We start from the raw sequence: 27090 nt of genomic DNA on the forward strand, positions 1-27090 counted from the left end.
CCGCCCCGGACTCGCTCGCTCTCGGGGCCGCGGGGCAGCCGGCTGACCCTGGCGGGGCTCGGCGGCGGCACAGGTAAGAGGCGGCCTCTCCCCGGACCCGGGAAACGGGTGAAAGCATGGAGGGGCCTGAGGGCCGCTGGCAGCTGGGCGCCAGCCGCGCAAGTTCCCCGCAGAGAGGAGCGGAGCGGAGCGGCCTTTGTTCCCCAGCGCCGCCGGCCCGCGCCGCGCCGGGAGCGGGGCAGCCCGGCTCGCGCGCCGCTGCCGGGTGCGCGTGCGCGCTGCCGCCCGCCCGCCTCGGGAGCGCGCCTGGCAGGCAGCGAGAGCTCCGCCGCAGCTGGCGCGCCCCCGTGGCGGTGTCTCCTCGGCCGGCAGCGAGAGGGAGGGAGCGCGCGGTCGGTTCGAGCGGTCGGGCCGGGCACCGAGCGTCTCGGCGAGAGCGGCGCAGCCAGTCGCCCCGCAGCCCGCACGATCGGGGGAGCCAGGCCGCCTCAGCGGGGTCCTGCCCAGCCCAGCGCCCACAGGTGAGCGCGCCGCGGACGGAGGCCGAGCGGCCTCGCAGGGGCGAGAGCGGCTCGCCCAGCAGGGCCCTCTCCCCGCCCGGCCTCTGCGCTGGGCGCCCGCCCGCCGCCGCCCGCAGAAGGCCCCGGCGCGGCCGCGAGGGCGGCGCGGCGGCCGCAGAGTCGGGACAAGGCCCCGCCGCGGCCTAGGCGCAGCCCGGGCGTCCGGTTTCCTGCTGGCGGCCGGGCCCCGCACCGCCGCCCGCGACGGGGTCTGAAGCAGCCTGACCCGAGGGAGCGAGGCGCGGCGGGCCCTTCTCCTCCCCGGCCGGGCCTGCGGGTCCCGAGGGGAGGAGGGAAAGGGCGGCGGGCGGCTCCGAGCGCTTCTGCCGGGCTATTGTGCGCCAGGCTGACGCGGCGGCCCGGCCCGGCCGGGCTGCTGTGGAGGGCCCGCCGCGCGCGGGCCTTCGCCGCCTCGGCCGCGGGGCTGCCCCTTTGTGGGCTCGGCCTCGCCGCGCGGTGCGCTTTGTGCTCGCAGGAGCGGAGCGGGGCCCGGCGCCGGCTGCCGGCGCGGCGAAGGTCAGCTGGGCCGCGGGGGCGGGCGGGGGCGGCCTGCCCCTCCGGGCCCCCAGCGGCGCCCCGCTCTGCGTGCGTCCCGGCGGGCCCAACCGCCGCGGGAAACAGGTTGCCGGAGTAAATGGGCCGCTGGGTGCCCCTCTGTGACGTTTCCTGGGAGGGCTGCTGTATCCCTCTTCTCTAATCCGGTGAGAGCAAAGAGTGGGGGAGATTCTTGCTCATCCCACAGGTTCCCCTGCGGAGTTAAAAGGCTGGAGACCTTCGTTCTTTCCCCTTCTCCACGGTTTTAAAAGGACAGGAAACAATAGCGTTTGTAGTGAAAGGCAAAGCATCCTAAGTATTTCTTCAGGAGAGGAACCAAGTTTCTTTTCCAGTGGTGAACTGGTGGCACTTTTATTATAAGCTCACGTTTCATTTGTAACTGTAAACATACAGTATTTCTCCAATATTCTCTCTTCAGTCTCTATTTCAACCAGTATTCTGGGTGAATACTACCTTTCCTTTGTAATAAGCAGTTTACTCATATGCTAAATAAATAGATAAAGTGGCTTAATTTGTTTAACGTGGTAGGTGAGTGGATATTAGGAAGCTCGTAGCTAATTGGACTAGGTCATGAAGGACATGGGACATTCCACGCACGGGACATAGTTTCAGTTGTCTGTTTATCTCCTTCTAAACTCTGCAGCTAGCATGGTACATTCCAGAGGGGGAGGAAAAATGGAAGGGACTCTTCTCAATCCTGAGTTATTCAAGCTGGTCTTCAAGAAGATTTGAGGTATTGGAATACAGGTAGACTAATACAGAGGCTTTTAGGATAAAACTTGGCTCTCTAGACTAGTCATCTGTTGCAGAAAATAACTTTGGGGAGTATACCTAAAGAATAAATCGATTAGTTCTACTTTTATCATTTGTTCTGCACTGTAACATTGATGTAAATACTGATTCCTAGAAATTATAATTGCCTTAACTTCAATGGAAACTAATGCTCTTAAATAGCTTTAGCACTTTTCACATTAGTGAAAAATTATACAGGAAAGCACAAGGATAAAAGTCATCCATCCATCCATAGTTTTAGGAACCTGTTGCGACCCAAGAATTCTGAATCTGATGAAATGATGAGCATTTTGGTCCTGAAAGTGCATGTCATGACAAAGTATCTTGTCCATTAATCTATCATTCCTGTTGGTAAGGTTTTAATGCTATAGTCTAATTAGACTGTACTAGAGGAGTTAGCTCAGAATTTTAGTGGCTCCAGCTAAGTAGATGTGAACTAAGGAAAGTAAATATTTTAAATAACACAAGTACTTTCCATACTTGGGTTTGAGTATAGTTGCTGCTGTCTGCTTAGTGTGAATTGAGAAAGAGGTACTGCTCAGATGTCAGACACCTGCCTCTAACGCGAATAGGGGGCCATGTTCATGTAAGAAGCAACTCTTTTTGGTCTGAAAACTCAAAGAAATCAAGTAGGGCAAGAAATCAAGTTTTATGGACTCTGGTCTTTACATGAAACATTCTGGAAGACTATACATGCAACTCCTATGAGAAACACGATGTTCTTAATTTTAAGTTAGAATTGCTTTGCTTTATTTTTCTGCTTGTAATAGTGTTTGTAGTCTTGTAACTGTCAGCTTTAAAACTTGGACTGAGTTTTGCCAAATAGATTATCAGTGTGTGTTTTGCTTCAATGGTTGTCTCATTTTCAGGAGCTAAGCTGAACCATAATAGTTGAGGTAAATCAATGGTATCTGAAATTCTGGACACATATAAGGAACTCAGTTCTGCAGTTGTGATGCATGTACCCAGTCTGCAGAAAGCCAAAGTGAAAATTGTGTTTCCAGCTGCTGACTGTAGTTACCTGAATCCCTGCTTGGTGCTGGTAAGTGCTACCTGCTGCAGAGAACAGTAGCAGTGAAGTAAAGGACGCTGGCAAGCTCTAGTTCATCTCAACCATCACTTAGGGCCTAAAGCTTAGGATCTCTTCTCTAAAGCTTACAGTCTTAAACACCATGAACATCGTAGATGCAGGAGATTGTTTTTACTAGGTTTTTTTCTTTTTTGTTGCTTTGGTTTTCGAAGGAAAATCGGCATTAAGAAAAGTGAAAACTAGTTGTCAAAAAGAATAGTAAGAGATATCTCTTTTGACTCTAACAGGAGTACACGACAGATAGAGACATATTTGTTATCTTAATAAAATGTTTTGTTTCATTAATAAGAAAGTTTGTTGTAAGCAATTTACTCTTTTTCAAAGTATGTGTAGTGTTCATGTCTTAAATGTACAACATCATGGTAAAAATGCAGTTTTAGTGTGTGTCTTCTGTGTGCAGTATCACATCGTGGACTAGAAATGGAGAGATGTGTGTAAATACTGTGGTGTTACTGTGAGATGTTACTGCAGGTTTACATGAGTTTTTCCTATTAGCACTTAATTGCACGTAACAAAAATCTTGACTTGGGGTTGTTTTATACCATGCTATAGTGTGTTTAGCTGTTAACTGTACTAGGTAAAGAAAGAAGACAAAAGCTACCCTTAATGCCCCATTAATACTCTCTAAGTTTTATGCCACGCTTCATATATGTATATATTTTCTAGTTCTAATCCAGACTACATACTATATTTCTGTAATGCCCAGGATAACTATTTTAAATATATGCCCATTTGAGTTAAGCTATAAAATGGTGATTCTTTGTGTTATCACAGGAATAACGAGAGATTTGGTTGCTAATTCCACAGTACTTTAATCAGATAAAGTGCTAGATAATTACAGTTAACCAAATGGTGCGCTTCTGATTTTGACTTGTTTCTCTTTGTAGAAGCTGCATACGGAAGCCGAGGTTGGCTGTGTTTTCAGTGGGGAAGTAAAATATTATTTGAATGGTGAAGACCGTATTTGTCCTTTTGCATCTGGAAATGCATTTTTAAAAGTTACTGTGGATGTATTCCTACAGGGAAATTGATGTAAAAAGAGAAGCAAATTCATCTACAGACAGTTTTTGTTGACCTTTTCCTTTTTTGTTTGCCTTATCTAGAAACAGGTTTGTATCTTTTCTTGTAACAATTGATGACCTTGCTGAGACATGAAGAAAAACAAGGACCCTGTAGTGATAACTTCTGCTGCTTAAAGAATTAGTTGTCAGCTCCTTTAAAGTGAAACAGCAGTTCTTTGAACTTTGGTTTGTGTGGCATGAAGTCTTTAAGTTAATATTTTGAAGTTCTTTCCTACAGTTCTTGCATATAGTACTAAATGGAGCAAAAATTCATTTAGTCTTTGATGAAAGACCACAGTGGCTTTTCAGGGTTTGTGGTTTTTTTCTTTGAACACTGTCACAGAGGAGCATTTAGAATGCCACACTTCTTTTAAGAGTTATTTTCAAATACGTGTTCAGATGAAATATGTAAAAGGAAAACTATATATGAAGGAAAACTGTATGTTAAATTTTGCTAATGTACAGATTGTCAAAAGGTTGAAAAGGTTTTAACTGGAGTAGGAGTATTTTAAAACAATTTGGTGTTAAATCAGAGGAGGGAAAGCTTGAAAATAAATTTCTTCACATAAAAACTGCTAGAGCTGCTGTCTAGCTTAGAAATGTAGGTGTTTCAAAAGGCTTATCTCTGTTGTTTTTGTTTACTCTATTACAGATCTTTCATAAGGGGAAGGTTCTATGTCTTCTATATTTTGCAAGGGGATGACAACTAAAATACGAGGTTTCTAAGTTCCATTTTGTAAATCTTAGTACATGTTGCTTTATGCTGAGATGTGATGTAGGTACTAGTTTGAAGTGGGTTTTGAAAGTTAGTTTTTCCTATGATTTTTCTAAAAGTCAGTTAGCATTATTTCTAAAATATGTGGTTAGTTGCTGTTAACACATCAGTGTTAGGAAAAACGAAATGATAGATGATGTAGCCCTGACAAGCGGTAGCACATCTAGGGTACAGTTCTGCAGTAGCTAAAGACAGTTTCTGTCCGGGCTACCAGTGACAACTTGCGGTGTTGCTGTCACCAATGTGAATGTGAAATGGGCCAGTTTTAGTCCTAAGTTTAGTTGAAAACTAATCGCCTGTGAGGAATGGGTAACTATTATCTGGTTCACTTCCCAGAGCAGCTTGCTGCGTGGTATCGTAAGAGCCAGTGCTGCTGCAAGAGATGTCATCCTCTGTCATTGTGGGTGCGCTTGGGATCAGTGTAAGTGCAGGCTTACAGCTAAGAAAGAATGGTCTCACCCTCCATTGCCAACTTGTTTTTGGTGTCTTCCTGGTGTGCCAGTGTAAACACTCATGTAGTTGTGCAAGACTGATCTTGCTGAATACGTTACCTTAAAGAGAAAGAAAACTAGTGGGTAAAAGGCAGGCAGCACAACCATTCATTTTGGTGGCAGCTTGCTTTTGTTTGTTGTAGAAATGGTGGAATTGCACTCTGACATACTGTATGTGCATGCGTGCCTGGAGTCATGGAGCCTGTATCTGGTGGATTGTTCTTTTTGCTATAGATGAACCATTTTTTCAGTTGTTTGTAATGGTGTCTGAAAGCTCTTAAGGAATACTATAACTCAGCAGTGCTTAAACGTGCTATTAAAATATTTAAGAACCTTTAAAACATGTAATGTTGCTACTTTCTCTTTGAAAGATAGTGACTGTAACTCCATGTAACAGCTTAGAACCAAGACCTTAATCCTGTCCTCAGATCTGTGAAAATGGACTCTGTGATTTTTTTTTTTTTTTAAACCTCACTACCTCCTGTCATTTTTTTGACCAGATATAAGACTCAGAATTTGCTACAGTCTTATGACCAGATATTTTAATCATCTTAAATTACCTAATGTTGCTTTGGAAATCATGTTCGAAAAATGCTTTCATATGCCTTTGTGTGTTGACATATATATAACCCCACTTTAAGGTGTAAAAGATAAACTTCTCATGTTTAACTAAAGCTAGTTTTTAAATTCATGTAAACTTGTTCACTTTTGCCTGTATATGAGCCTTAAGTCTTGTTCCTTTCTTTCTTCTTATGTGCATGTGCAGTTGTCTTCCTGTAAAAACTGTGAAAATGCTCTGCTCAACTAATCTTTTGATTTCTGAATGACTGTTTATTTTGAAATATATATGCATGTATATGTGTGTTTTATATATATGTAAAATTATTAGAGTAACAAAATTAGTTTCATTCACAGGAATTTTTCCCCTTTTTTGTGCATGGAGGTGTCAACGCAGTTGAGAGTTAATTTGTGTAGGGTTCATCTCTACATGGCTGATATCTGTGTGATTACACAAGTACATTAAGGATGTAATTTGAAGACTGGTTGCACAGGTGTGACTAGGGAATAATTTGGCTGGCAGATGTTGATGGTGTACTATAAAATTTTCGTCTGGCTTTGTGCTAGGTCAAGTATAATAATTAGAAAAGAAATTTCACAAATAAAAAGTATGCATTCTGTAATAGAAGTTGAGACGGACGTTCTTCTAAAACAGCACCTGTAAAGCAGTAATTTTGAGAGCACTTTTTTGCACATTAAAACCAGCTGCTGCCCTAAAACCAGCTGCTGCCCTAAACAGCTCTATTTTAAAATCAGGTGTTCCATTTAAGGAAAAGTTGTTGTTCTTTGCACAATCATAATTCTTCCGTGGACGTACAGGTGCTCATCTACTAAAGGAGTTGAGTGTGGGGAAAAAGATTATTTCATGAAGGCTGTTCCTTAATATGCATATGAGGAAGTAGACTTAGGGTTGCTTGTGAAACTTTAAATTTTTTATTTCCTAATTTTTGAATGCTTGATCTTCCAACCTAATGTGTTTTTGTAACACATCTGTAAAAGAAAAAGGCTAAAAAGTACTGAAGTTTACAGTTACACTCTAGATAGTGAGTCATTGTTAGGATTTGATGTTCGAGATTCAGCACTGCAACTGCTTAAGTTTTGGTTTAACTACATAACAGAAGAGAGGACAATATTTTGCGGAGAAGGATGTAGTGATAGGTGTTGAATTTAGAAAGTGCTAATAAAGAGAGCATGAAGTAGCAGAAAGATACATCTAGTCCTGTCATTTCCAAACCACTTATAATATCTTGTGTTTTATTTTCCGATGCAGACTCAGGCCTGACTTCAGAGTGATTATGGCTGAATTTTAATTTTGTATGAAGCATTTCCCAAGCAATACAAATAAGAGAAATAGTGAGTGCATTTTACTTAGCATTTGAGATATACCTTATCAGAATTTAATGGCAATAAAAGAACATATAATTCTCTTGCCCAGGCGTTCTTTTTCTGCTGAATTTGAATCACTTGCTTCAAAAGCTGGGTAGTTGGATCTTCACAAAGAAAGCTGAGGGAATTTTTTGGTAATACAAGGTTCACTCTAAAGAAAGGTTACTTTATTTGCTTTCCATAAAATGTCAATATGGAGTTGATGTCTCAGAAGGAGGCCTTCAGATTAGATACAATATAATTAGTGAGAAGGGTGTTGCCAATGTGTCCCTAATTTGTCTCTTTGATGTACAAAATACTGGAATGAATATGTGAGCAGAGTTGGAAAGTAAACTGTGATTGATGTTTGACTATTGCTGACTGTAAAAACTGAGACATTAAATAATTTAACATAGTGTCCTTTAGCGTGTAATGGTATTTAGTTATTACTAACCTGAAGTAAATTTGAATAGGGTCTATAGAGTTAATTTAGTATCTTTATCAAGATAATTAATTCCCTTTTGCATTAATGTCTGAGACTCATAGCTACTTATGGTATTTTAAAACCTGTAAAAGGCAGGGAAGTACTTGCCTGTGGTGACTCAGAAACTTGTGACAGAGCAGGAACTAAACCAAGGTCTCCCATGCCACAGACTACTGCTCTAGTACCACAAATTTTTTTTTTTTTAAAGACTGCAAGGAATGCTTAATCCTTTCATGTAACATGATGGTCTTTGGAGTCAGCAGTTCAACCCATTTCTGTTTGCTATGCCTCAGGTTGATAATACTTGCTGGAAGAGTGCTCTTTTTTGTGAGATAAAGCCGCATTCTAAAACGGATGTTTTCATATAAAGCAGTAGAGCGGTTGCTCTGTGCAGGAGTGACCATGGTAGACTTGTCAGTAGCCAAGTCTGAGAATTTGAATAACATTGTAACAATGATTTTAAAAAAGATTTTTAATGGTGGCAGTTGAATCCTTGTGCAACAATACTACAGAAACAGTTGATTCAGAACTCATGAGCAGGGAAAACTTAAGTCACTTAAGTAAACTGTATTGGTTTTAATGGAGGCACATGCACTTCAAAGAATGGATGCTAGAAACACAAGACATGTAGAAGATGGGAGTTTAAAGAAATGAAGTACTGAAAAGTTTGGAACCATGAGAAATGTGAAAATGCCACTGTGTTTTTGCACTTCTTTTACTAAGGGCTTATATTTGTTACAATGAAAATAATTTCAGTGCTCTTTATTTTCTACCTGCAGTATATCAACAAAATACAAAAGCCTCTGTCCCATCTTAGATTTCTATAGCTTTCCTTTTGAATTAGGTATCCATAGTAGGAAAATCTTACTTCCAAAATGTAGAAATGTCCATTTTAAAAATATGGACTTCATCTTTTACATTTAAAATGTTGTGAGTTTTCTTCTCTTTGTGTTGTGTGTGTGATAAAATAAGGACATTATCTTTATCCGACATTCTTCTAAATATTTTTGCTTCTGAAGATTAAATATCTGGATTTAAAAAAAAAAACAGCTTGTAAAAACTCTCCCTCAAAATGACTAGAGATTCTATGTAGGTTAGTACTAGAAGGTCTGAAAAATTAGTAATTTCTGATGAGTTAAAAGTTAGGCTTCCAATGTCACTACTCTGTGCTCTGTGATGCTAGATGTACTTATGTGTAGATTTCATGTTTGACATACCTTGGGGCACCAAGATCTGTACTCTGGAATCAATATCTCCGTTCTCCAAGCCCTCCCCTACATGTTCACCCACCACAGGTCAGATTGCCGTTCTTCACAGGGCTCCACTGTCATCAGGACTGCATACAGGAATACAGAAGAAATTAAGGATCGCAAGAATAAATTATTATTTAAGACAGAAATATGTATGAACCTAAGCAGTGCACAAGATGGAGAGATCTTTATAAAAATAGTCAATGTACGTAATCCTGTCCTGACTCCTCCTACAGAGCGGCTTTCTGTGTCATGATCAGTCTCTTTTATAGGCCAGGTTCTCCTTGATCAGGTCTGGTTATTTTGATGATCTGCTCCCTAGTACTATTTAGTTATGCAGGAAAAATATTGAGCATAAAATAGGTCTTGAATTTGAGTTGGAATAGTTATCGCAGAAAGACTTTGTATGTGAGGACGCATCAAAGTACAGGTACTTCTTTCAGTTTAGCCTTATTGAATTAAGGTAGGCACTTCCATGCCACACCCTCTTCTCTGTGTCTGCCACAGACACAGGAATGGTGATGCAATATTGTGTGGCAATTACAGTATGCAGTGAAGAATACAGTTTTTGCAAAATCAGGCTGAGGAAAGAAACACAGCCCCCAAATTGTCACACTCAGTAGGATTTGCTGTTAACATTTACAAAGGGTTTTTTTTTTCTTTTTTTTTTTTTTTTTTAAGGTGTAATTGTATACAGAACCCATCTATGATATCTTATAGAACAGAATTAAGTGCTTCCTGCTTTAGATACTTACGAATGGTAGTATATGTTACAGCATGAAAAACAACTTGCTTTTTTTTCTGATGCTGTTACTAATTCACTTTGTAGCTGATCCTCCTGTATGCCTGCCTTACTTTTTATTGCAACATGCTGTGTTTGGAACTTTTTAAGAGTTAACTGTCTATCTGTGTTTATAGAAATTACTGGGCTGAATTATTGTTGGAAGATGATGCTGATGCAGATCATTTCAGTGTGCTCTGTGCACAGTGAAAGGAAATTAGATATTACTAAAAAACAAAATCAAAACTTTTTGCTGTTAATTTATTGTTTGCATAGAGTTGTCTGTATTTTCATATAAAGTTTTTCTTTATTTTGTTAGATTCTGTGGTTTCTGCCATCTTTATTTTGAAACCTGTACTTCTGCTTTATCTCAGTTAGCTTTACTGTGCTCAAACTATGGCAGGCTGCAGAAAGGCACGTTCAGTTTGGTATCTGAGAAGGCTAGTGTGGGACAGCTGCTGTTCTGAGTTCATACCATAGTTTATCATGCTATAGGTTCCATGTGTGGGTATGACAGAGGTTCAGGTGTCCTATGTCAAGGAAGGCTCTGGCTGTTGACTGACTACCGATACTGGCACTGAGGAAACAGAGCTAGTGAATGAAGAAAAGAGAAGGCTTTTGTCACAGAGCACGGCTTCAGGTACAGGGCAAGAGTGTGCAGTACACAGCTTTGAGCAGTGTTTCTGTATCATCATCTTCACGCTGCTGTAGTAGGTGGGATTCGGCAGTGTCAGCGAGATAAGTTATTTGCTTGTTTTTAAAAAGGAAAAATATGGCAAAGTCCAATTTGCAACTGGTCCATGATCTTTTTAATGCAAGTGTTTGGTTTTGGTTTGTATTTAAAGAATGATTCTTTTTCTCTGTATTTTTGTTTAACTATATATAATGGAAAAGGTTGTTTCACTAGCTAGTTTGCGGCTTAACTTTCTTTTATTACAATAGATTACCAAATATCAATAATTTTTGCTTTTGTTGCTTATACCAGTTTATTTAATGTATTGCTGCATTTTCTTTTTCTAGCGGTGGCATTTGATCAATCGTTTTTAGTATAGTGTGAATTTTCAGGAATTTCCTTTATAGTTCCCCTAGCTTTTGCTTTCTGTCCTGCTTCCTCTCCTTCCAAGCTCAAAAGATGGGAGAGATAAACATCCTGTTTTGCTTTATAATTTGTTGATGGTATGAATTTACAAAGAAACCTGTTTTCTTATTTAATGCTACATATAAATAAGACATGTGAAAGCTGGGATGTTCTCTGATTATATAGTATACCAAGAGGGTGGTCCAAACTCAGGTTTTTGCTATTGATCAGACATTTCTAGTTTTCATTCTAGAATGAAATTCGGGGTTTTATCAATTAGTCATTCTTTTCTCTGAACTTTGTTCCTCTGCTTGTCTTTCTTTGCAAGACTGGAGTATCATAGCAGTATAGTCTCCAATATTCCATGCTAATTTGGATCTTGATTCTCTAGAATATGGGAAATTCTGGTTTGTTAGAGTACAGGTTATTCACTTTTTTAAAGTGAAGAAGTTCTTTGTTGCATTTAAAAATGAATGCTATAGTCATGGTAGTAGTTGCTTGCTAATACGATTTTTTATGATAATATGATCATATAAAAGATATATATGTTGTATGTCTTCTATAGGACACTGTTACTTCTTAATTTTACATTATGAAGTTGTTGGAAAGAAAATACTTGATAGCTAGAAAAAAACACCTCCTGGGTTGATGTTTAATATTCTGGCATAGATAGGCAGGAGAAATAGTTAATGATAGTGATGAAGCAGAAGTCAAACAGCACTAGCCAAGGCTCAAGTTTTTGTATTGGGTTAGAAACAGGTCACTATAATTTGATGGGCATAATAATACTGTTTGTTTTTACATAGTGATGTTTGTATCTGCATCTGGCACATAGTATGCGTTGAATTTGAAGAAGATCTGGATTGCCCACTAGCAATGACTCAACTGGTGATCACATTGTGTACAAGAGAACATACATGATAGCATCAGAAACATTGAGTGTTAAAGCCTGGTGGTTCACTGCAGAGGTAGCCACGAAGAGGATGACTGATTCCATGATTATATAAATCCATTGGGATTTCCTTTCCTGATGATTGGAAAGAGGGGTTGGCAGGGAGTGTCTTGAGGTGCAAGAAGAAAACTACCTGCGATTTCAGGCAGGCTGGGTCACTAGAAGGTAGTGGAAATTGTTGTAATTTTGTATGAAAAGGAGATGAACTGGACAGATGACATATTGGAAAAGGAAATCATCATGAGTCTTGCCTCAGTTTTGTAAATTTTTTTTGTCTTGTTTTATAATGTTCTGTTACATTGGATTGTTCTGGCTTTTGGTTATTATGCAGCAAAAGAGAAGCCCTGAGGTGCCTGAAATAACAAACTGCATACAGTTAAGGGCACTAAAGAAAACAGTGTCTGGAAGGGTTGAAAAAATTCATAATTCATGAATCAAAACCAGAGTGTATAGAGACTAAATTGTGTTATGTAGTTGATTAATAATTTATGTCATGAACTGTCTTCTAAAAGTTTTGAAGTAGGCCACTAGGTACAGAGTCTGTGTATAAGCAAGGATGTACATTTCTATGTCCAGTGTTGTCAGATTTGCAGGAGCAGGCATGCATTTGATATTAACCATGCCAGGCCTTTGTGATCTAACATCTCCCAAGAGCTGCGAGAGATAAATTGATAGACTTCAAAATGGAAAAACCTTGGGCCCTGAAATGTCTTTTAAAATTTAAATAGAAAGTAAAAATATTAATTTAAAAAAATATTCACAAGCTATTCTTTGAGACACTTGTGCATAATACACTTAATGTTGTATATGTTTGATTGCTGAAATGTGGTTTTGGTGGTAGTGAGGGCAATATATAGTATTTTCACTAGAGCCTGCTAAAAACCTTTTTCGCTTCTGTTTTGCTGTACATTGATGATTATGAGTGCAAGAGGGGACAGGGGAAAGGTAGATTCCTTGGAAAATTATTTTCAGAAATAGTAAGTACATGTAGTTGAAAAGCTGGCTTTTCTGTAGTGCTATAGATGTTGTCCTCAGCATAATTGAGCAGTTATGGTACAAAAATATGGTATCCTAAGAATTTTTAATGTAAAATTAACCAAATGTTACTTTAAAAATCGCAAGAAAGTTCCCTACTTAAAATACACTGGTGCCCCTTTTTAATCGGAACAAAGTGTGCTTTTTAATTACCATCATTCTCCAGATAATATTCACTTGAACTTCTGTATCAGTAACACTTGCAGTTTCTTGGGCATGATATTATGTACTTTGTGTATACTTGTATATGTGGACACACCCTCCCCCCATTCTTGTTTATAAATATACAAACACTTCTTTTTTCTGTTGCATTCATAAAGCCTTCCTTCTGCCACCAAAGAAATATTGGTGACTTTAATATTTTCAATTTATTGTTTATAATATTTTACAGAAGTTATCAATATTGAATTGTACAAATATCTGATGATATTGGCTAATCTTTCTGTGTATTCTTTTAAGTTCTTATTTACACCTGTTTAATGAGTATTTTCAACAGTTCATTTAGCTTTCGGGTTTTGACATTCTTTGGCTTATATCACATCTTGAAAAAAGTAACCTGTCAGTGTTTTTCACAACTTCGAACACTGTTGTGAAATGTTCTCATTTCCAGTGCTCTGCAACAGGGTATTGTTTTTTAAAAAGTCTCATTTTCAAATATGATTGTACAGTTGAAAAAGTTGAAAGATTTTGTATTACTTTGTTGATGACTGTAATGCATTAAGAATGCATTTTGAGTGGAAGTCTTTGAATTCAATTAGTTCTGAAATGTGATTGAAAAAAGATTTTATTGCATCACATATAGACATTTGTGATAAGGCATTTTTTTCTGTCCTTGCATCACTCTTCAGCATTATATAATGAGATCTTTTCCCCTTCCAGCCATTAAGATGACAATGCAGAAGTTTTGTGTGTTTTTTTCCAAGACTAATATTCGGTTACCCTCTCAAAAGCAAATTAAAATGTTAAACCCAAGTCTAATCTATTTGATATGAGTGAAGATTTTGGAGAAGCAGATGGTGTTAACTTGAATTTGTGAAAGGTGCCCTGTGTTTCAGTGAAATGCAGGAGATGTGATTTCTAGAATGGTGTCTGAAGCTAACGCCTCTGGAAGATGAGAGGCTGGAAAGGGTATCCTAGATACTGTTGTTAATTCCATGGCACGTGGGGTACATCATCTTTTTGAACTTCTCGTGAAACTGCTTTTCTTATGTCTGCACCTCAGAGCTTTTTAAACAGTGAATTGATTCGCATTCTCACTGTAATTTTTTTTACCCATCTGGGGTTTCAAAGGCTTTCTCTCTTCAGGCATTGTACATTATATCACAGTACAGCAAAGAGCATACAGCATTAGCTAACTGTGGAAGGGCTCGTGGTTTTGTTTTGGGGACAGCTGCTTTGCTGCCAGAGAGAGGCCTAGGGCATGTTCCAGACACTTCAGAACATGCTCTTCGTTTCTTGAAAGCCATTTCTGTGCTGGTTTTCTTCAGCTTTTCTGTTTTGCTTGGAAACTTTCTTGACTTTTAACTGGTGGGGATGTTGTATATTGCACATTTGGGGGTGAAGCTGAAGCATATACTTTGTATCGAGTTAGTAGTTTTTGTTAATAGTAATTGGGCGTTATTTGCATGTTATAGTGCTGATACAAGCTTCCACGGTCTTCCTTGAATAGGACTTGAATTTCAAATAGTAGGAAAGCATTTTTAAAGATGGTTTTCTTTACTCAGATACTGTAGCCTTACTTTTTATGTGACCAAAACAATTCATTGCAGTGTGTTGTTCTGTTGCCTCCAGTGAAACTTGTACTTCCATGATCTTATCATCATTACATCTGTATTCCATAATGCCTAAGCTTTTCTGAGCCCAGCGTGTGCATCATGCAAGCATGTTGACTTGGTTTCCAACTCCTTTATCCTTAAACTGTTAATTTTTTTAATAGTCCATGTGGATATTCAAATATGCCACATTGTTCCAAATCTGTTGGTCTTTTATTTTCCTTGAGAATTTTATGCGTTTGCTTAATTGAATGATCTTTACACAAATGGAGAAAATTCCTGTTGAATGGGTACTTTATAGATCCGCAGTGGAAAATGCCAATTTGAGCAGTATCCTGAAACAGCAGGAACAGGAAGTGAAAGCCATGTAGTAGAAGAGTTTTGAGTGGAATCTATAGCTTTTAAAAGCAGTTCTTTAGGGAAGATGGTCAGATCCGTCAATCTGTAAGTCTCTGAAAAAGCTGGTTGTGACACGCGTGCAGCACATACTGTTGTTGTTCCACATGACACTGCGGTGACACGCGAAGGGAGCTGCATGTACGAGCACGCAGGCTTCCGTATGAGCGTGCGGGAAATGGAGGCGATGCGGTGTTCTGAGGCCGGAACGCGCTCTGCGGGGAGGCTGTTCTGGGGCAGAGCCGCTGCCGGCGGGAGGGATCAGTTCCCCCGGTTCCGCGGACGGCTGAGCCCCTGGCGGCGGCGCGGCCGGGGCGGGGTCCCCCTTCTGCGGCCGGGCCGGGCCCTGCCCTGGAGCGCGGACTGCCGCCGGCGCCGCGCCCGAGCGGGGCGCCGCGCCCCGCCCTGCGCCCCCCCGCCCCGCGCCCCGCGGGCAGCGGCGGGGCGGGGCCCGCGCCGGGCCGGGAGCGGGGCCCAGCCCGGGGCAGCCAATGGCTCGGCCGCGTCGCGCGGGGCCGGGCCGGCCCGGGCCGGGCCGGGCCGCCGCAGCCGCTGGCCGGCAGCCGGGCGCGGGGCAGCGGGCAGCAGGAGCCGGCCCGGCCTGGCGCGGCGCGGCGGGTGCCGTTTGGGGAACCATTTTGGGGCGCCGGGCCGGAGCGTGGGTGTAGCCGGTGGATGCGGAGTGTGCGCGGCCGTAAATGGGGGGGACCGGGCCCGAAGCGGTAACAACGAGGCGCGGAGCGGCGCGGGGTCCCGCTGGCGATCGCGGGGGCGTTCGCCGGGGGCAGCGCCCAGCCTGCGCCCCCAGCCGCCTCACGCCCTCCGGGCTGCCCGCGCCCAGGAGGGGCCGCTGCCCCGGGCCCATCTCTTCTGCGCGGAAACGCGATGAGCGCCTTCACTCCCCATGACGGGGAGATCTGTCTCCAGCTTTCTGCATTCGTGGAAGGGGGTCTTGTGTGCATGCTTGCCGGGAGGTAAAACCAGCAAGGGGAAAGGTAGTGACTTTTAAATTGCGTTATGCGCAGTGTTTTAAGCTGTTCTTGTAGGAGCTGTGAAATCGTGTCCCTGGGGAGATCTCGGTACGCGTGTATTTCACCCTTCCCCAGAATGGGGTTGAGAATAGTTTCATCAACAGGTCGGTGCATTCTGATGTCATCAAGGACAGTTTTTCTCGATCTAGAACTAGGAAGTCTTAAAATACATTTTTCCCTTTCCTCTCTTTCTGTTGGTTAAACTTTTTCAAATTTGTACAGTCTTTTGAAGATGACACCTAGTGTACCTTAGTTTGTCACTGTTGCTTAGAGACTTATTCCCCATGTGTGCGAACAGAGATAACATAATAACAAATATTGCACATAGGGATTTTTACCCATAGTAAAGTGTTTGTAACTAGAAATATCTTTAAACTTTATTTCCAGTTCTGTAATTGTTTTTACTTGGTTTGTAATTTTACGTTTTTGATAGTTTGTTGGATTAAATGTATTACATTGTTAATGCTTTTACTTGTGATTAACTTGTAGGTTTTAAGATAGCTATGAAAAAAGAACAACTCTGACTTTTTCGTCATGATGCATTATTCATCTTTGTGTTAACAAGAGTGATGAAAATGTAGGCTTTGGGCAAGTTTAGGCTTGGTAAATTACAGTTTATAGCTTTATCCAGTTTCTTCCTTGCGTGCTAATCTCAATGGTCTGGTTCACAGATTCCTGCTCATTTTCCTTCCCTGCTCATTTGGATGGTCCCCGGTTGTGGAAGGTGTGTGTGAAGGCTGGTCACATACAGAAACGGTGATAACACAGGGCTGCACGGTTCTTTTCTCTAGTACTTCCGTAGCTTAGAAAGCCTAAGTGGGAAGTACATCTGTGCATAAGGTCTTCTGCACAGTTTGTAGGTTGCTTAATTTAACGTTGAATGGGCTCTGAGAGGTGTAATTAGAGAAACCAGAGCTCACCCAGCTCGTCAGACTGCCTAGGGAACTGGTCTAACGCAGTGGTTTTCACCAGTGTTATCTGTGGGTTACTGGGAATCCCTGGATCAGGACATATAGGTTCAGGTAAGATGAAGCACACACGAACTTTTCTGAAATGTGTGTGTTTACAATATTTGAAGGGAAACACTTTTATAATTTTACATGTGAATACGCATGTGATTTCTAAGCTCTTTCCAAGCGAACAGCGTGATCAGACTTTGTTCTCCCGTGTACAATTATTCTCTGTGTATAATTTGTTCTAGAGCGTAGAACTGCAGTGTGCCATCATGAGCCTCCCACCTACGGGTGTTGGGGGAAAAATAGCAGCAGTGCTCAGTTGTCACAGAGGCCTTGTCATTTGAATCTCCTCGCAACAAGCTGGTGTGGCATCACTTCCCCAGAACATATACTTGATTTGTCACAGATATCTTAAACTTTTCATCTAATCTGGAATTAGTAGGAAAATGAGGCCAAAATATACAAACATTGCTGTCATATCTCTACGGTATCAGTTAAGGCCCAGCATTGAAAACTACTGTATGGTTTTTTTTCTGAAGATGGGAACTGGATATTTCTAATCCAACAAGCCTGAGATGAAGGAAGAGACTTTGGAGGGGTGAGATGATGCTATTATTGGGCATGTGAGACTCATAAAATCAGTGACTGAATACTGAATCTTAGATGCTCATGTTTTTCTAGACTGGGGAGAGGTGCTTCTGTAGAAGAATTTGAAATTTACTGTCCATGATTACTTTTTGAATGTCAAGGGATAAGTTATTTTGCATGTTGGAATCTCTTAGTTCCTTCGCTTCGTGCCCTGAACAGTGCATGTCTTGCAAAAGCATGCACAATATGCTGCTTTGAGGTATCTAGTCCAAGTATGAGTAAGTTTGTGGGTGAAATGATGCTAAATATGGGAAGCTTGCCTATTGCCTAATATTCCCATGTCAAATAGCAAGGAGATTAAAGATGAGGTTTATTTTGAGAGTTTTATACAAACGTGACAGATACAGAGCTGGTGTACTTGCAGAGAAGCACGGTGGTTGAGAATTTTACTGTGTAACGGAAGCCAATTCTGGATAGCATTTTACTTAGCTTCCCTTAACCTACGAAGGTAAGGTGTATTTTTTCAAAAGGGATTATTTATTTTTTCTGGTATTACTAGTAATTCCTTTTGCACAAGAAGGAGGAGAGTTAGGGAGTGCAGGAAAAAGCGTAGCATCCGTAACATGCTAAGAAATATGGTACTTCTACCGTATCTGTTGAATGCTTGAGCAAGCTGTTTGGTCAGACAGCTGTTAACTTTTGTCTGGGGACATTTGAAAGAATAGAACTTCAGTGTAAACTCCACTGAATATAAAACTTCATCAACACTGCCTTTTCAAGTTACTGGAAGTGTTTGAGTACTTATATGCTGAAATTAATTCTCAAATTTAATCTTTTGAATTTCTTCTCTTATTTGGGAAATTCAATAAAATAATTGCTTTGTTTTTCTTTTCTGGTGTCTTCACAAATGGTTTAGTTCAGGAAGCTGAAGCAATGGATGCACTTTACAAGCTATGGGACTTCGTAACAGAGTAATGAAAATGAAGAGTCACTATCCTATCCTGGGAAAAAAGCAGTGTACTAATCTTCTTAGCTATACATTTCCTTGCTACCGTTTTTCCGTTTTTTTTTTTTAAATTATACAGTAAACATGATTACTGAGAAGGTCATGTCCAGAAGTTCATTTTTTCATTAAAAATGGCTAGTTTCTTATCTCACACAACGATTTAAAATTCAGCCTTAGAATTGTTCCATAGTGCTCCTAGTTGTTACATGCAAGTGAGCTGGGTGGAGTATTTCATAAATGCAATATTAAAAAAAAAACAAACCAACAACAAACTTTGAGGATTTCAATTACATTTTTAGCGTATCTTCACTTATCTCCTTTGCAGCTTCCAATAGGTAAATTCCACTTCAGAATAATTAGCAGAATTTCTTCACTTGTTAAATTCGCGTGTCATACAAGTGTCTGTATTGTATGCAGCACAATTGATATTCCACATGTAACATATCCACAGTTTGCATTACATTTTTTTTTTTTTGCTTTTGTTTGTATCTATTTTCTTTTGAAGCTTTTTTGTAAATGCAGAGGAAAATTAAATGTGTTTAGATACTCATTCTTTTTTCTTTCTTCTGTTACAGAAATGAGCCGTCAGACTGCTACAGCACTACCTACAGGTACTTCAAAGTGTACGCCATCACAGAGGGTGCCTGCACTGACTGGCACTACAGCTTCCAATAATGACTTGGCTAGTCTCTTTGAGTGTCCTGTATGTTTTGACTATGTGCTGCCACCAATTCTTCAGTGTCAGAGCGGCCATCTTGTTTGTAGCAACTGTCGCCCCAAACTTACGTGCTGTCCAACTTGCCGAGGCCCGCTGGGCTCCATTCGTAACCTGGCTATGGAGAAAGTTGCCAATTCTGTACTATTCCCATGTAAATATGCCTCTTCCGGATGTGAGATAACTTTGCCACACACAGAAAAAGCAGACCATGAGGAGCTGTGTGAGTTTAGGCCTTATTCCTGTCCATGTCCCGGTGCTTCATGTAAATGGCAAGGTTCTCTGGATGCTGTAATGCCACATCTGATGCATCAACATAAGTCAATTACAACACTTCAGGGAGAAGATATAGTGTTCCTTGCTACAGACATTAATCTTCCTGGTGCTGTTGACTGGGTTATGATGCAGTCTTGTTTTGGCTTTCATTTCATGTTAGTATTGGAGAAACAGGAAAAATATGATGGTCACCAGCAGTTCTTTGCAATTGTACAGCTGATAGGAACCCGCAAGCAAGCAGAAAACTTTGCTTATCGACTTGAGTTAAATGGTCATAGGCGGCGATTGACTTGGGAAGCAACTCCTCGATCTATTCACGAGGGAATTGCAACAGCCATTATGAATAGTGACTGTCTAGTCTTTGACACCAGCATTGCACAGCTCTTTGCAGAAAATGGCAATTTAGGCATCAATGTAACTATATCCATGTGTTGAAATGGCAATCAAACCTCTTCAGGCCAGTGTTTAAAACCGTTGCATTTAATTTAGCAGAAACTAGGGTAACGATCTTTGACTGTCAGACAAATTATTTGGTAGATGGAGGGTAGACATATATGAAGGTAAATAAAAGGAAAGGCTGTTAAATTACAGGAATCAGTTGCATGTAGTAACACTAATATATTTAAAATAAGTCAACAGTAAACCACTGAAAATATATATACACCCAAAATGGGCATCTTTTGTATTAAGAATTGATTCTACAGGAAATGTTGTAAAATAATTCTAAAAACTCGTTTGTAGATTGATTGTACTGTTGAAAAGGATACTGTTTTGTGTTTTTGTTTGTGTTTTTTTCCTCCCTCCTTTGACTGACAAGCCATGTTGAGCGGTCTGGTCTCTGGCCGCTGCTTCCCTTCCTCCCCCCCCTCCCCCCCCGTAAGTCACTACATAGTATTGCTGCTGTTTGTGTATATTTTTTGTGTATTTGCTAATTTTTATTAACTTCTAGTTTTTCATTAAATAAATATGACTTTCTTTTCTGTAATTCAGGTTTTCCTCTTTTTTGTATCTTTTTAAAATTAATTACAGGTGTCATCTTTTGATATGCATAATTGCTATGGTAAAACTTATATTTCTGTATGTTTGGTAAATTTTGTCTCTTTCCAGTAGTCAATTCATTGGTGATACTGTTCTTAATTGAGCTATTTTGTGAATGTACTGAACTCGAAAGGAGTAATTATGTTCAAAGATGTATCAGGAAAGAAAGCTCCTTTAAAAACAGGTCTAGATGTTGTTGTACTTTGAGTTACCTTCTAACAAAAATGAACAATTACTAAGAATTTTCTGAATTAAAAAAAAAAAAATTCACATTTCAAATTTAGAGATGCTTAGAAACTTGATTGCATCCTTGTATTTGTTGGTTTTGCAGTACAAAGAAGGTATTGTCTTACACAGTATTTGTAATTATAAAGACGGACCATTTGTTTTTTAAAAAAAAAAAAGGCAGTCAGAATGAGATGTTTTCAGTCTTTTTATATTTGTCATTAAAAGAATACCTGGCAAATTAAAAAAACAACTTTTGCTTTTTGCTTTAGCTCAAAGTTTGACACATTGATGCTCTTGCTCAGTTTCTTGTGTTCACGTCTTTTGGTTGTTACTAAAGTAACTGTCTTGAACTGATTTTTGTATATCATTTTAGTGACATGATACACATTACAATGCAAATAATCTCTTAGAGGTGTGATTCACCAGCCATAAAGGCTTTTGAAGGATATTGGGCTTTATGCAGACTGCCTGTATGTGAAAAATTTAACCATGAATGTGTATGGTCTTTGTGTTACAGAAAACATAGACATGGAGATAGAAAAAAAGAGTAAGGTGGAAAGCTGGTTCATCTCAAGCTACTTGAAAGAAATCTTTGTCAAACCCAGTCGTAGTGGGGATCTGTTTGGAGAGGTAGTCTGGCTATTAACTACTTTTGTAACACATTAAAATACAGTTTATTTACTGTGCACTGTCTTAACTTTCTTACCGGAAGTTGATCTATTAAGACAACACTTCTTATTATTTTGATGCATGATGAGGTAAGTAGTTCTACAGGTAAGGAACATAAAATCCATCAGGTTGGATTAATAAAATACTACAGCAATAGTTGGCTTCATGTAGTGAAAACAAAAAGTTTCATTTAAAATTTGATATTTAGGCTGTTCGAACTGTGCACAGATTTCATTTGAAAGCTGTACTGGTACCTTGTGACAGCAGTTAAACGCTTCAAAAAATCCTGCAATCTAGCATTTTTTCCTTATGAATATACAACTAATTGTTTGCAGTCTTCTAAATTCAGTAATTATTCTCACCTAATTAAGCTCGTCTACATTTACCTCAGGTTTGTCTTCTGGTCTTTGACAGAAACTTGGCTAAATACTTAGAGGAATACACTGACTCACCACCTCACTTGCACTTGTGCTTGGCTGGCTTGGACTGAAGCTTGTCTGCCAAGGTGATCTGATTTTCAGGTCTCCAGTTTTGTTAAGAAAAACTAGCTAGGAACCTGTAAGAACCCTCAGCACTCTGATACTTACAATTAGAGTAACAGGGCTGCGTAAGCACGCAAGTTGCATAAGACTGTTCTTTGCTGCTGCTTGTACTTGGAATGGGTCAACTTGTGTCCCCAAAAGAACTGTGCATCTTAAAACCTTGTTGTGCTGATCTGCAGTGATTTTATTTAGGCTAGAATGGGCTGAAGATCGAGACTATACTTTTGAAGGGGACTTTAAAAATTGCATTTGTAATGACCTTTAGAAGCTAACTGGTATGGTCAGACAGTTTTTTGTGTTTTACAGATGACAAATGCTATAGCATAACTAATGTATGCTGACTTATGTAATGTAAACTAGTATTACTCCATTTGGTGTTTTAAAAAAAAATCTGTATAAAACATTTGGATGTCCATCATTAGATGGAATAATTAATAAATTATACTTAGGCCCAGATCCTCAAAAGTATAAGAAGCCTAATTCAGTGGATCTCCTCTAAAGAGTTTGAGGATCTGGTAAGTCAACTATACTCTGTTACCTATGAAAAAAGAAAACATACCAGAAATCTGTACAGTTTACTACCTTATCTAAAATAAATGGTGTATTAAAGCCTGGCACTGTCTTAACATTAGCTATTTATTTTAGAAAGTACTATTTTACTTTGCTGTATTGGGAAAGAGTATTCAAATTTGTCTTTAATAGATGAAATGCAGTAGATCTTGCATTTGTCCACTAGCACTACCTCCATTGTTTTTCATTGCCCTTTAAAAAAAAAAAAGCCTTCAAAGGAAAATGTTTGACAAACGTGGATGTTAATATTTGGGTTCCGTTTTGACATTTCTTGCTAGTTCTTGTTTGCAGTGGTGCTTAAAAATTAAAGGAGGTGAACTGTTTTGTATTGCTGCCTATACTGTTGTATTATCCGGTATCTTTTTCAAAGCTACTATGATTAAAGCATGAATTGCACTAGTGGGATAGTCGTTATCTGTTTACAGTGCAGATAGAGGAGCTACCACTGCTTGCTTTTTTACCTTTGATAAGCTAGTTATCTTATTAAACCTGTCCCTCAGAATATACCATGTCAGGTCTATTTAACTGTCACTTGCAAACCAGAATAATCCCTAGTGTATTGAAATTACTTTAAAAGTTCTTTACTGTTCTGGCTTGCTGCTGCACAGATTGTTACTCTTGACAGTGTTCAGTGAAAGCAAAAGAAAAGGTACTAAAGTGTGTCTGTAGTTTCTGATTTAATGGATAATGCTTAAGTTTTATTTTAAAAATCTCAACAAAGTAACATAACCAAGTGAGCTCTGCAAGCAGGAACATGAAAGGCTGTAAGTAAATGCCTATTAGTATCTTCAGAGTGGCATTAAAACCCTCCCCTTTCAGATAAAGTCCATGTGGACAAGACTTACTAATTGGAGTGGTGTGGCAGACAGAAAGTCATTGCTTAATTTTTCTTGGGAGCAACACCCTGTTCTTCCTCAGTGAAATCGCTGTGGAAACTTTCAAAAAAATGTTTTTTCTACATGTATAAACAGACTGCGCTGGAATTCCATGCATGTCTGTTTTCTCACTAGTGCAAAGTAGTGCAGGATTGTTATCTGATCTGCATTAAGTTTGTTAAAGAATTTTTTTTCCCCTTACTGGTTTTGATTAAAGGCAAAGCAGCACATTAGTGATCGTACCTGGTGTTTTACTGATTGTCTAGTTTCTTTGCGCTTTTTGTATTCAAGTAAGGCAGAAAGTATCCTGAGACTCTGTGTTTGTTGCCTCTTACCCTTGGAACTTGGCTAGTGAGTGACCAAGAGTAGAATTCTTAAAATAGTGAAAAAAAAGGGGGGTTTATTTTTACTATTTTATTAGATGAAGTCTTCTGGGAAAGTTATAAAATCTTTTGTAAATCAGGTGCAGTGAATTTATTACTATCAGTGCTATTATGTTCCAGGTAAATCAGCTTTCTATCTATGGAAATGAAAGCAAAACAAACAACTATTACTTTTGATTTATAGGCTGCTTCTATAATAGGCTTTTGTCACTGATACAATTTGCATTTCATAAGCACATTTGAGTTTGTTTCAGAAGTAATGAGCAAGAAGGGAATGTAGCATGCTGGGTTTTCTCTTGTGGTTGACCCTAGTATAAAACAATGAAAAACTCAAGGATCTTAAATTACATAAGTAAGTTTAAATTTCTATCTTCACTAACATTCAAGGGAAGAGACAAAGCTATCAACTGAGATGGGATACTGACAGACTTTCTTAACCCTTAAATTATTCAGAGTATGGAGTACCTAATGCAATTTAATGATCCAGTATTTTCTCGGCATTGTTTAAATGGATTTAATTTTTATAGGCTAAACTCCGAACGTAGGCATCCCAGAATCAAGTTGATTTGTATCAGGTAAGAATGAAGGACGTTACTTTGTCCCTCCAAAATGTTACCAGGCTTTTTCATAAAGTCTTCAAGTATGCTCCACCTACTTCTGGTGCTGTAAGTACAACTGTGCATACGTAACTTCAGTGCATGATCTCCCTTCCTATACAAGAATTAGTGCATTTCAGTTCTTCTGGAGTTGCTTCCTGTATTTAGGTTTGAAACATGTCTGCATTGACCTTGCTACAGACTAGAACTGAGTGCTGAAAGGACTTACTAACTTAATTTAGACCATATTGCTTCTGTTCAAATCCCTTAAGCGTATTTTTTAGATTTCAAAAACCTTATTTTTCCTGTGATGCTACGGCTCCTTAGTATATTGAAAGTTACTTCCTAAATAAGTAAACTCTTGCGCCAAGTCAGTTTGCTTTTCGGTAACAACCCCATCTATTAGACTCTTGCTGTGCTGTGTTTGCTGCCATTCGTGTTCTCTGAATATAGCTCACAGAATTGCACATTATTCCCTGTTTGTGGGTGTGTCCTTTTTAAAGATGTAATCAGCTGCTGACATTTATATACATACATGCCAGATAAGCTAAGGAGTTCTTTCTCAACAGCTTCAGCTTTCTCATGCTTGAATCTATCAGGAAATGAATATTTTTTTCAAGATTCTTTGCTGATGATAGTAAAAAGCAGCAAATGCCCGTAAAATGTGGTTTCAGGTTGTTAACCCCTGAAGTAATATTTTTATTTTGATTGCATTTACACCCACATTTAAACAATCAGGTTTAGCTCACAGTTATACTTGATACATATGTAGCTGATAGTTATTGATCTCTATGAAATTTGATACAGAAGTAGTCTCAGCCTGTCTGCTTAAAGTTTACTATTCAAATGCTCAACTCTGGGCTTAACTGCAAAGCCTCCATCAAAAGCTGCATTAAGAACTTCATCTAGACAGCTTGCCATAACAAAATTCAAATCCTGCCGTACATTCACTGCAATTTCTTCAAGATCTTTTTCATTTCTTCGAGGAATGATAATTCTCTTCAGTCCAGCTCGGTGTGCTGCCAGGACTTTGTCTTTAATTCCCCCAACCTAGTAAGAAGAAATACATATATGAAAAAAATCCGTGACACTAATCTAATACAGTAATTATTGTAACAAATCACATCAGGAGTTAAATTTTAATGAAAGATTCTCCCTCCCCCAATCATTTAGGAAAGCAATTAAAAATGCAGCAGTAGTTTTAGCTCATTATATGCTTAATGAGGGAAATATGTTAATATGCTACAGTACCCTTTCTCTAACAGTTAATAGCAAAAGGAAAAAAAAATTAAAAATAATATTGTTGTGCAGGTACAAGAGTATCAATAGTGGAAAAGTCATTACTTCTCAGGATTTTTTTTTCTTAAGAAAGATGGCCTTAACTCAGTTTTTTCATATGATGTGCTGAAATCCTGCACCTACATTAGAACAGAAGATTTTCACAATAAAGGCAGTATTAGGTTTAGGGGGAAAATAGTCTTAAGGATGCTTTATCGTACCACACAATAAATAGCTTGAGTTGTACAACAGAAAATGCACAGAAAAGCAAACCTGTGCTCCAAAACTGCAAAGATGGCTTTGTTGTAGAAAAACAGGCATCACTTCAAAAAGCCACCTGTTTGAGTTTGTAAGGAGATGTAAAGAGGGGGTTTAAATTAGTTTTTCTTTTAGTCACAGCTGTAGCTTCTTCCCCTTGAACTCTTTTCTAATCCTATTTAAAGACCCTCTTACAGAAGAAACTTGTAATTTTACAATGCTTTAGAGGAAAAGAAAGCCTTGTATTACAGCACAACGGGCAAAATTCAGGCTGCTCTAAAACAAAGTAGTAGTGAACCTAAGTCCTCACGGTGATCAGTCTAGTCTGGACAATGCTACATACTTACCACATTGCTTGCTTTCAGGCAGCAGGTGCAGTTAATGGCATGGTCGTATCAATTAAGTTACTAATAATAGTAAGATTCTAGACAACATTCAGCAAGAAGGTAAACCTGGCTTAGTATTTAGAGATACCTAATTTTTGCACCCACCTTAAACAATAGGAAAAACTCGGTCGCTGGTGCAATAAAGGCAATTTATTTGGAAAGCTAAGATCAGAGTTAGTGCAGTGTTTGTTTTTCACTAGAGCCTTGAACAGCAGGCAATCTTGTCAGTCTAACTGCCACCAGAAAGCTATTTCAGAGATCCTTCTAGTCTGCTACCTCACCATGTTCTCTCTGGTTTACTCTCTACTGCATGAAACAAAATACTATTTTCCAGCTTCATCCTTCCTTTGTCCATCATTTGGTATGAGATGATAACTCCCACATCTGCTTAATCACTTATGCCAGGCTCCATTTGATACTTAAAACTAAACCTGTATTTGTCTGAAAACTTTCCTTTGCCCTCATGCTTTGAAAAAGCTTTGTGGGAACACCGTTCAGCTGAACTATATACAAGGAACAAAATTTAAGAAGAATCTAAAAATACATGTATAGAGATGGTTTCAAGAGTAACCTATAGGCAATTACTGAAACTGGAGATACTTCTGTAGTAATAGCTTGAGGAAGCACGTTTAGAAATTGCAATACATATTTTGAACCATCTTGAATTTTAAGATTTCTAGGTTTCCTTTCTAACTAGACA

General features: G+C 39.6%; 2 protein-coding genes across 10 annotated transcripts in view; one reads left to right on the forward strand and one right to left on the reverse strand.

Moving 5' to 3' along the window:
- Positions 1 to 302: 302 nt before the first annotated feature.
- On the forward strand, positions 303 to 23731 carry SIAH1 (siah E3 ubiquitin protein ligase 1). 9 transcript variants are annotated; one of them, XM_075161232.1, is made up of 3 exons: positions 303 to 521; positions 16698 to 16750; positions 19152 to 23731. In XM_075161232.1, exon 3 carries the CDS (start codon positions 19154 to 19156, stop codon positions 20000 to 20002), a length of 849 nt encoding a protein of 282 aa, XP_075017333.1. In that variant the 5' UTR covers positions 303 to 521; positions 16698 to 16750; positions 19152 to 19153; the 3' UTR covers positions 20003 to 23731. The 9 variants fall into 9 exon arrangements, 8 of the variants coding, with proteins under 8 accessions (XP_075017333.1, XP_075017327.1, XP_075017332.1 ...); XM_075161231.1 differs by lacking the exon at positions 16698 to 16750 and adding an exon at positions 2777 to 2949 and having other exon boundaries at positions 474 to 521; XM_075161228.1 differs by lacking the exons at positions 303 to 521; positions 16698 to 16750 and adding exons at positions 1759 to 1848; positions 2777 to 2949.
- The window catches only part of LONP2 (lon peptidase 2, peroxisomal), a 48816-nt gene continuing 42460 nt past the window's right edge, over positions 20735 to 27090 (reverse strand). The window contains exon 15 of the mRNA XM_075161224.1: positions 20735 to 25518. Within this exon, the coding sequence (XP_075017325.1) occupies positions 25297 to 25518 (222 nt within the window). The 3' untranslated portion in view covers positions 20735 to 25296. The remainder of the gene's footprint in view (positions 25519 to 27090) is intronic.

This window comes from Calonectris borealis, chromosome 12 (genome assembly GCF_964195595.1).
Source record: "Calonectris borealis chromosome 12, bCalBor7.hap1.2, whole genome shotgun sequence".
Lineage (NCBI taxonomy): Eukaryota > Metazoa > Chordata > Aves > Procellariiformes > Procellariidae > Calonectris > Calonectris borealis.

Excerpts from the sequence above, each read along its gene's own strand:
- SIAH1 (XM_075161233.1), top strand. The coding sequence starts at position 15,900 with ATGACGGGGAGATCTGTCTCCAGCTTTCTGCATTCGTGGAAGGGGGTC. Across the intron at positions 15,989-16,688 it reads GGTAAAACCAGCAAGGGGAA|GGTTCACAGATTCCTGCTCA; the intron begins AGGTAGTGACTT and ends TCTCAATGGTCT. Across the intron at positions 16,751-19,151 it reads ATGGTCCCCGGTTGTGGAAG|AAATGAGCCGTCAGACTGCT; the intron begins GTGTGTGTGAAG and ends CTTCTGTTACAG.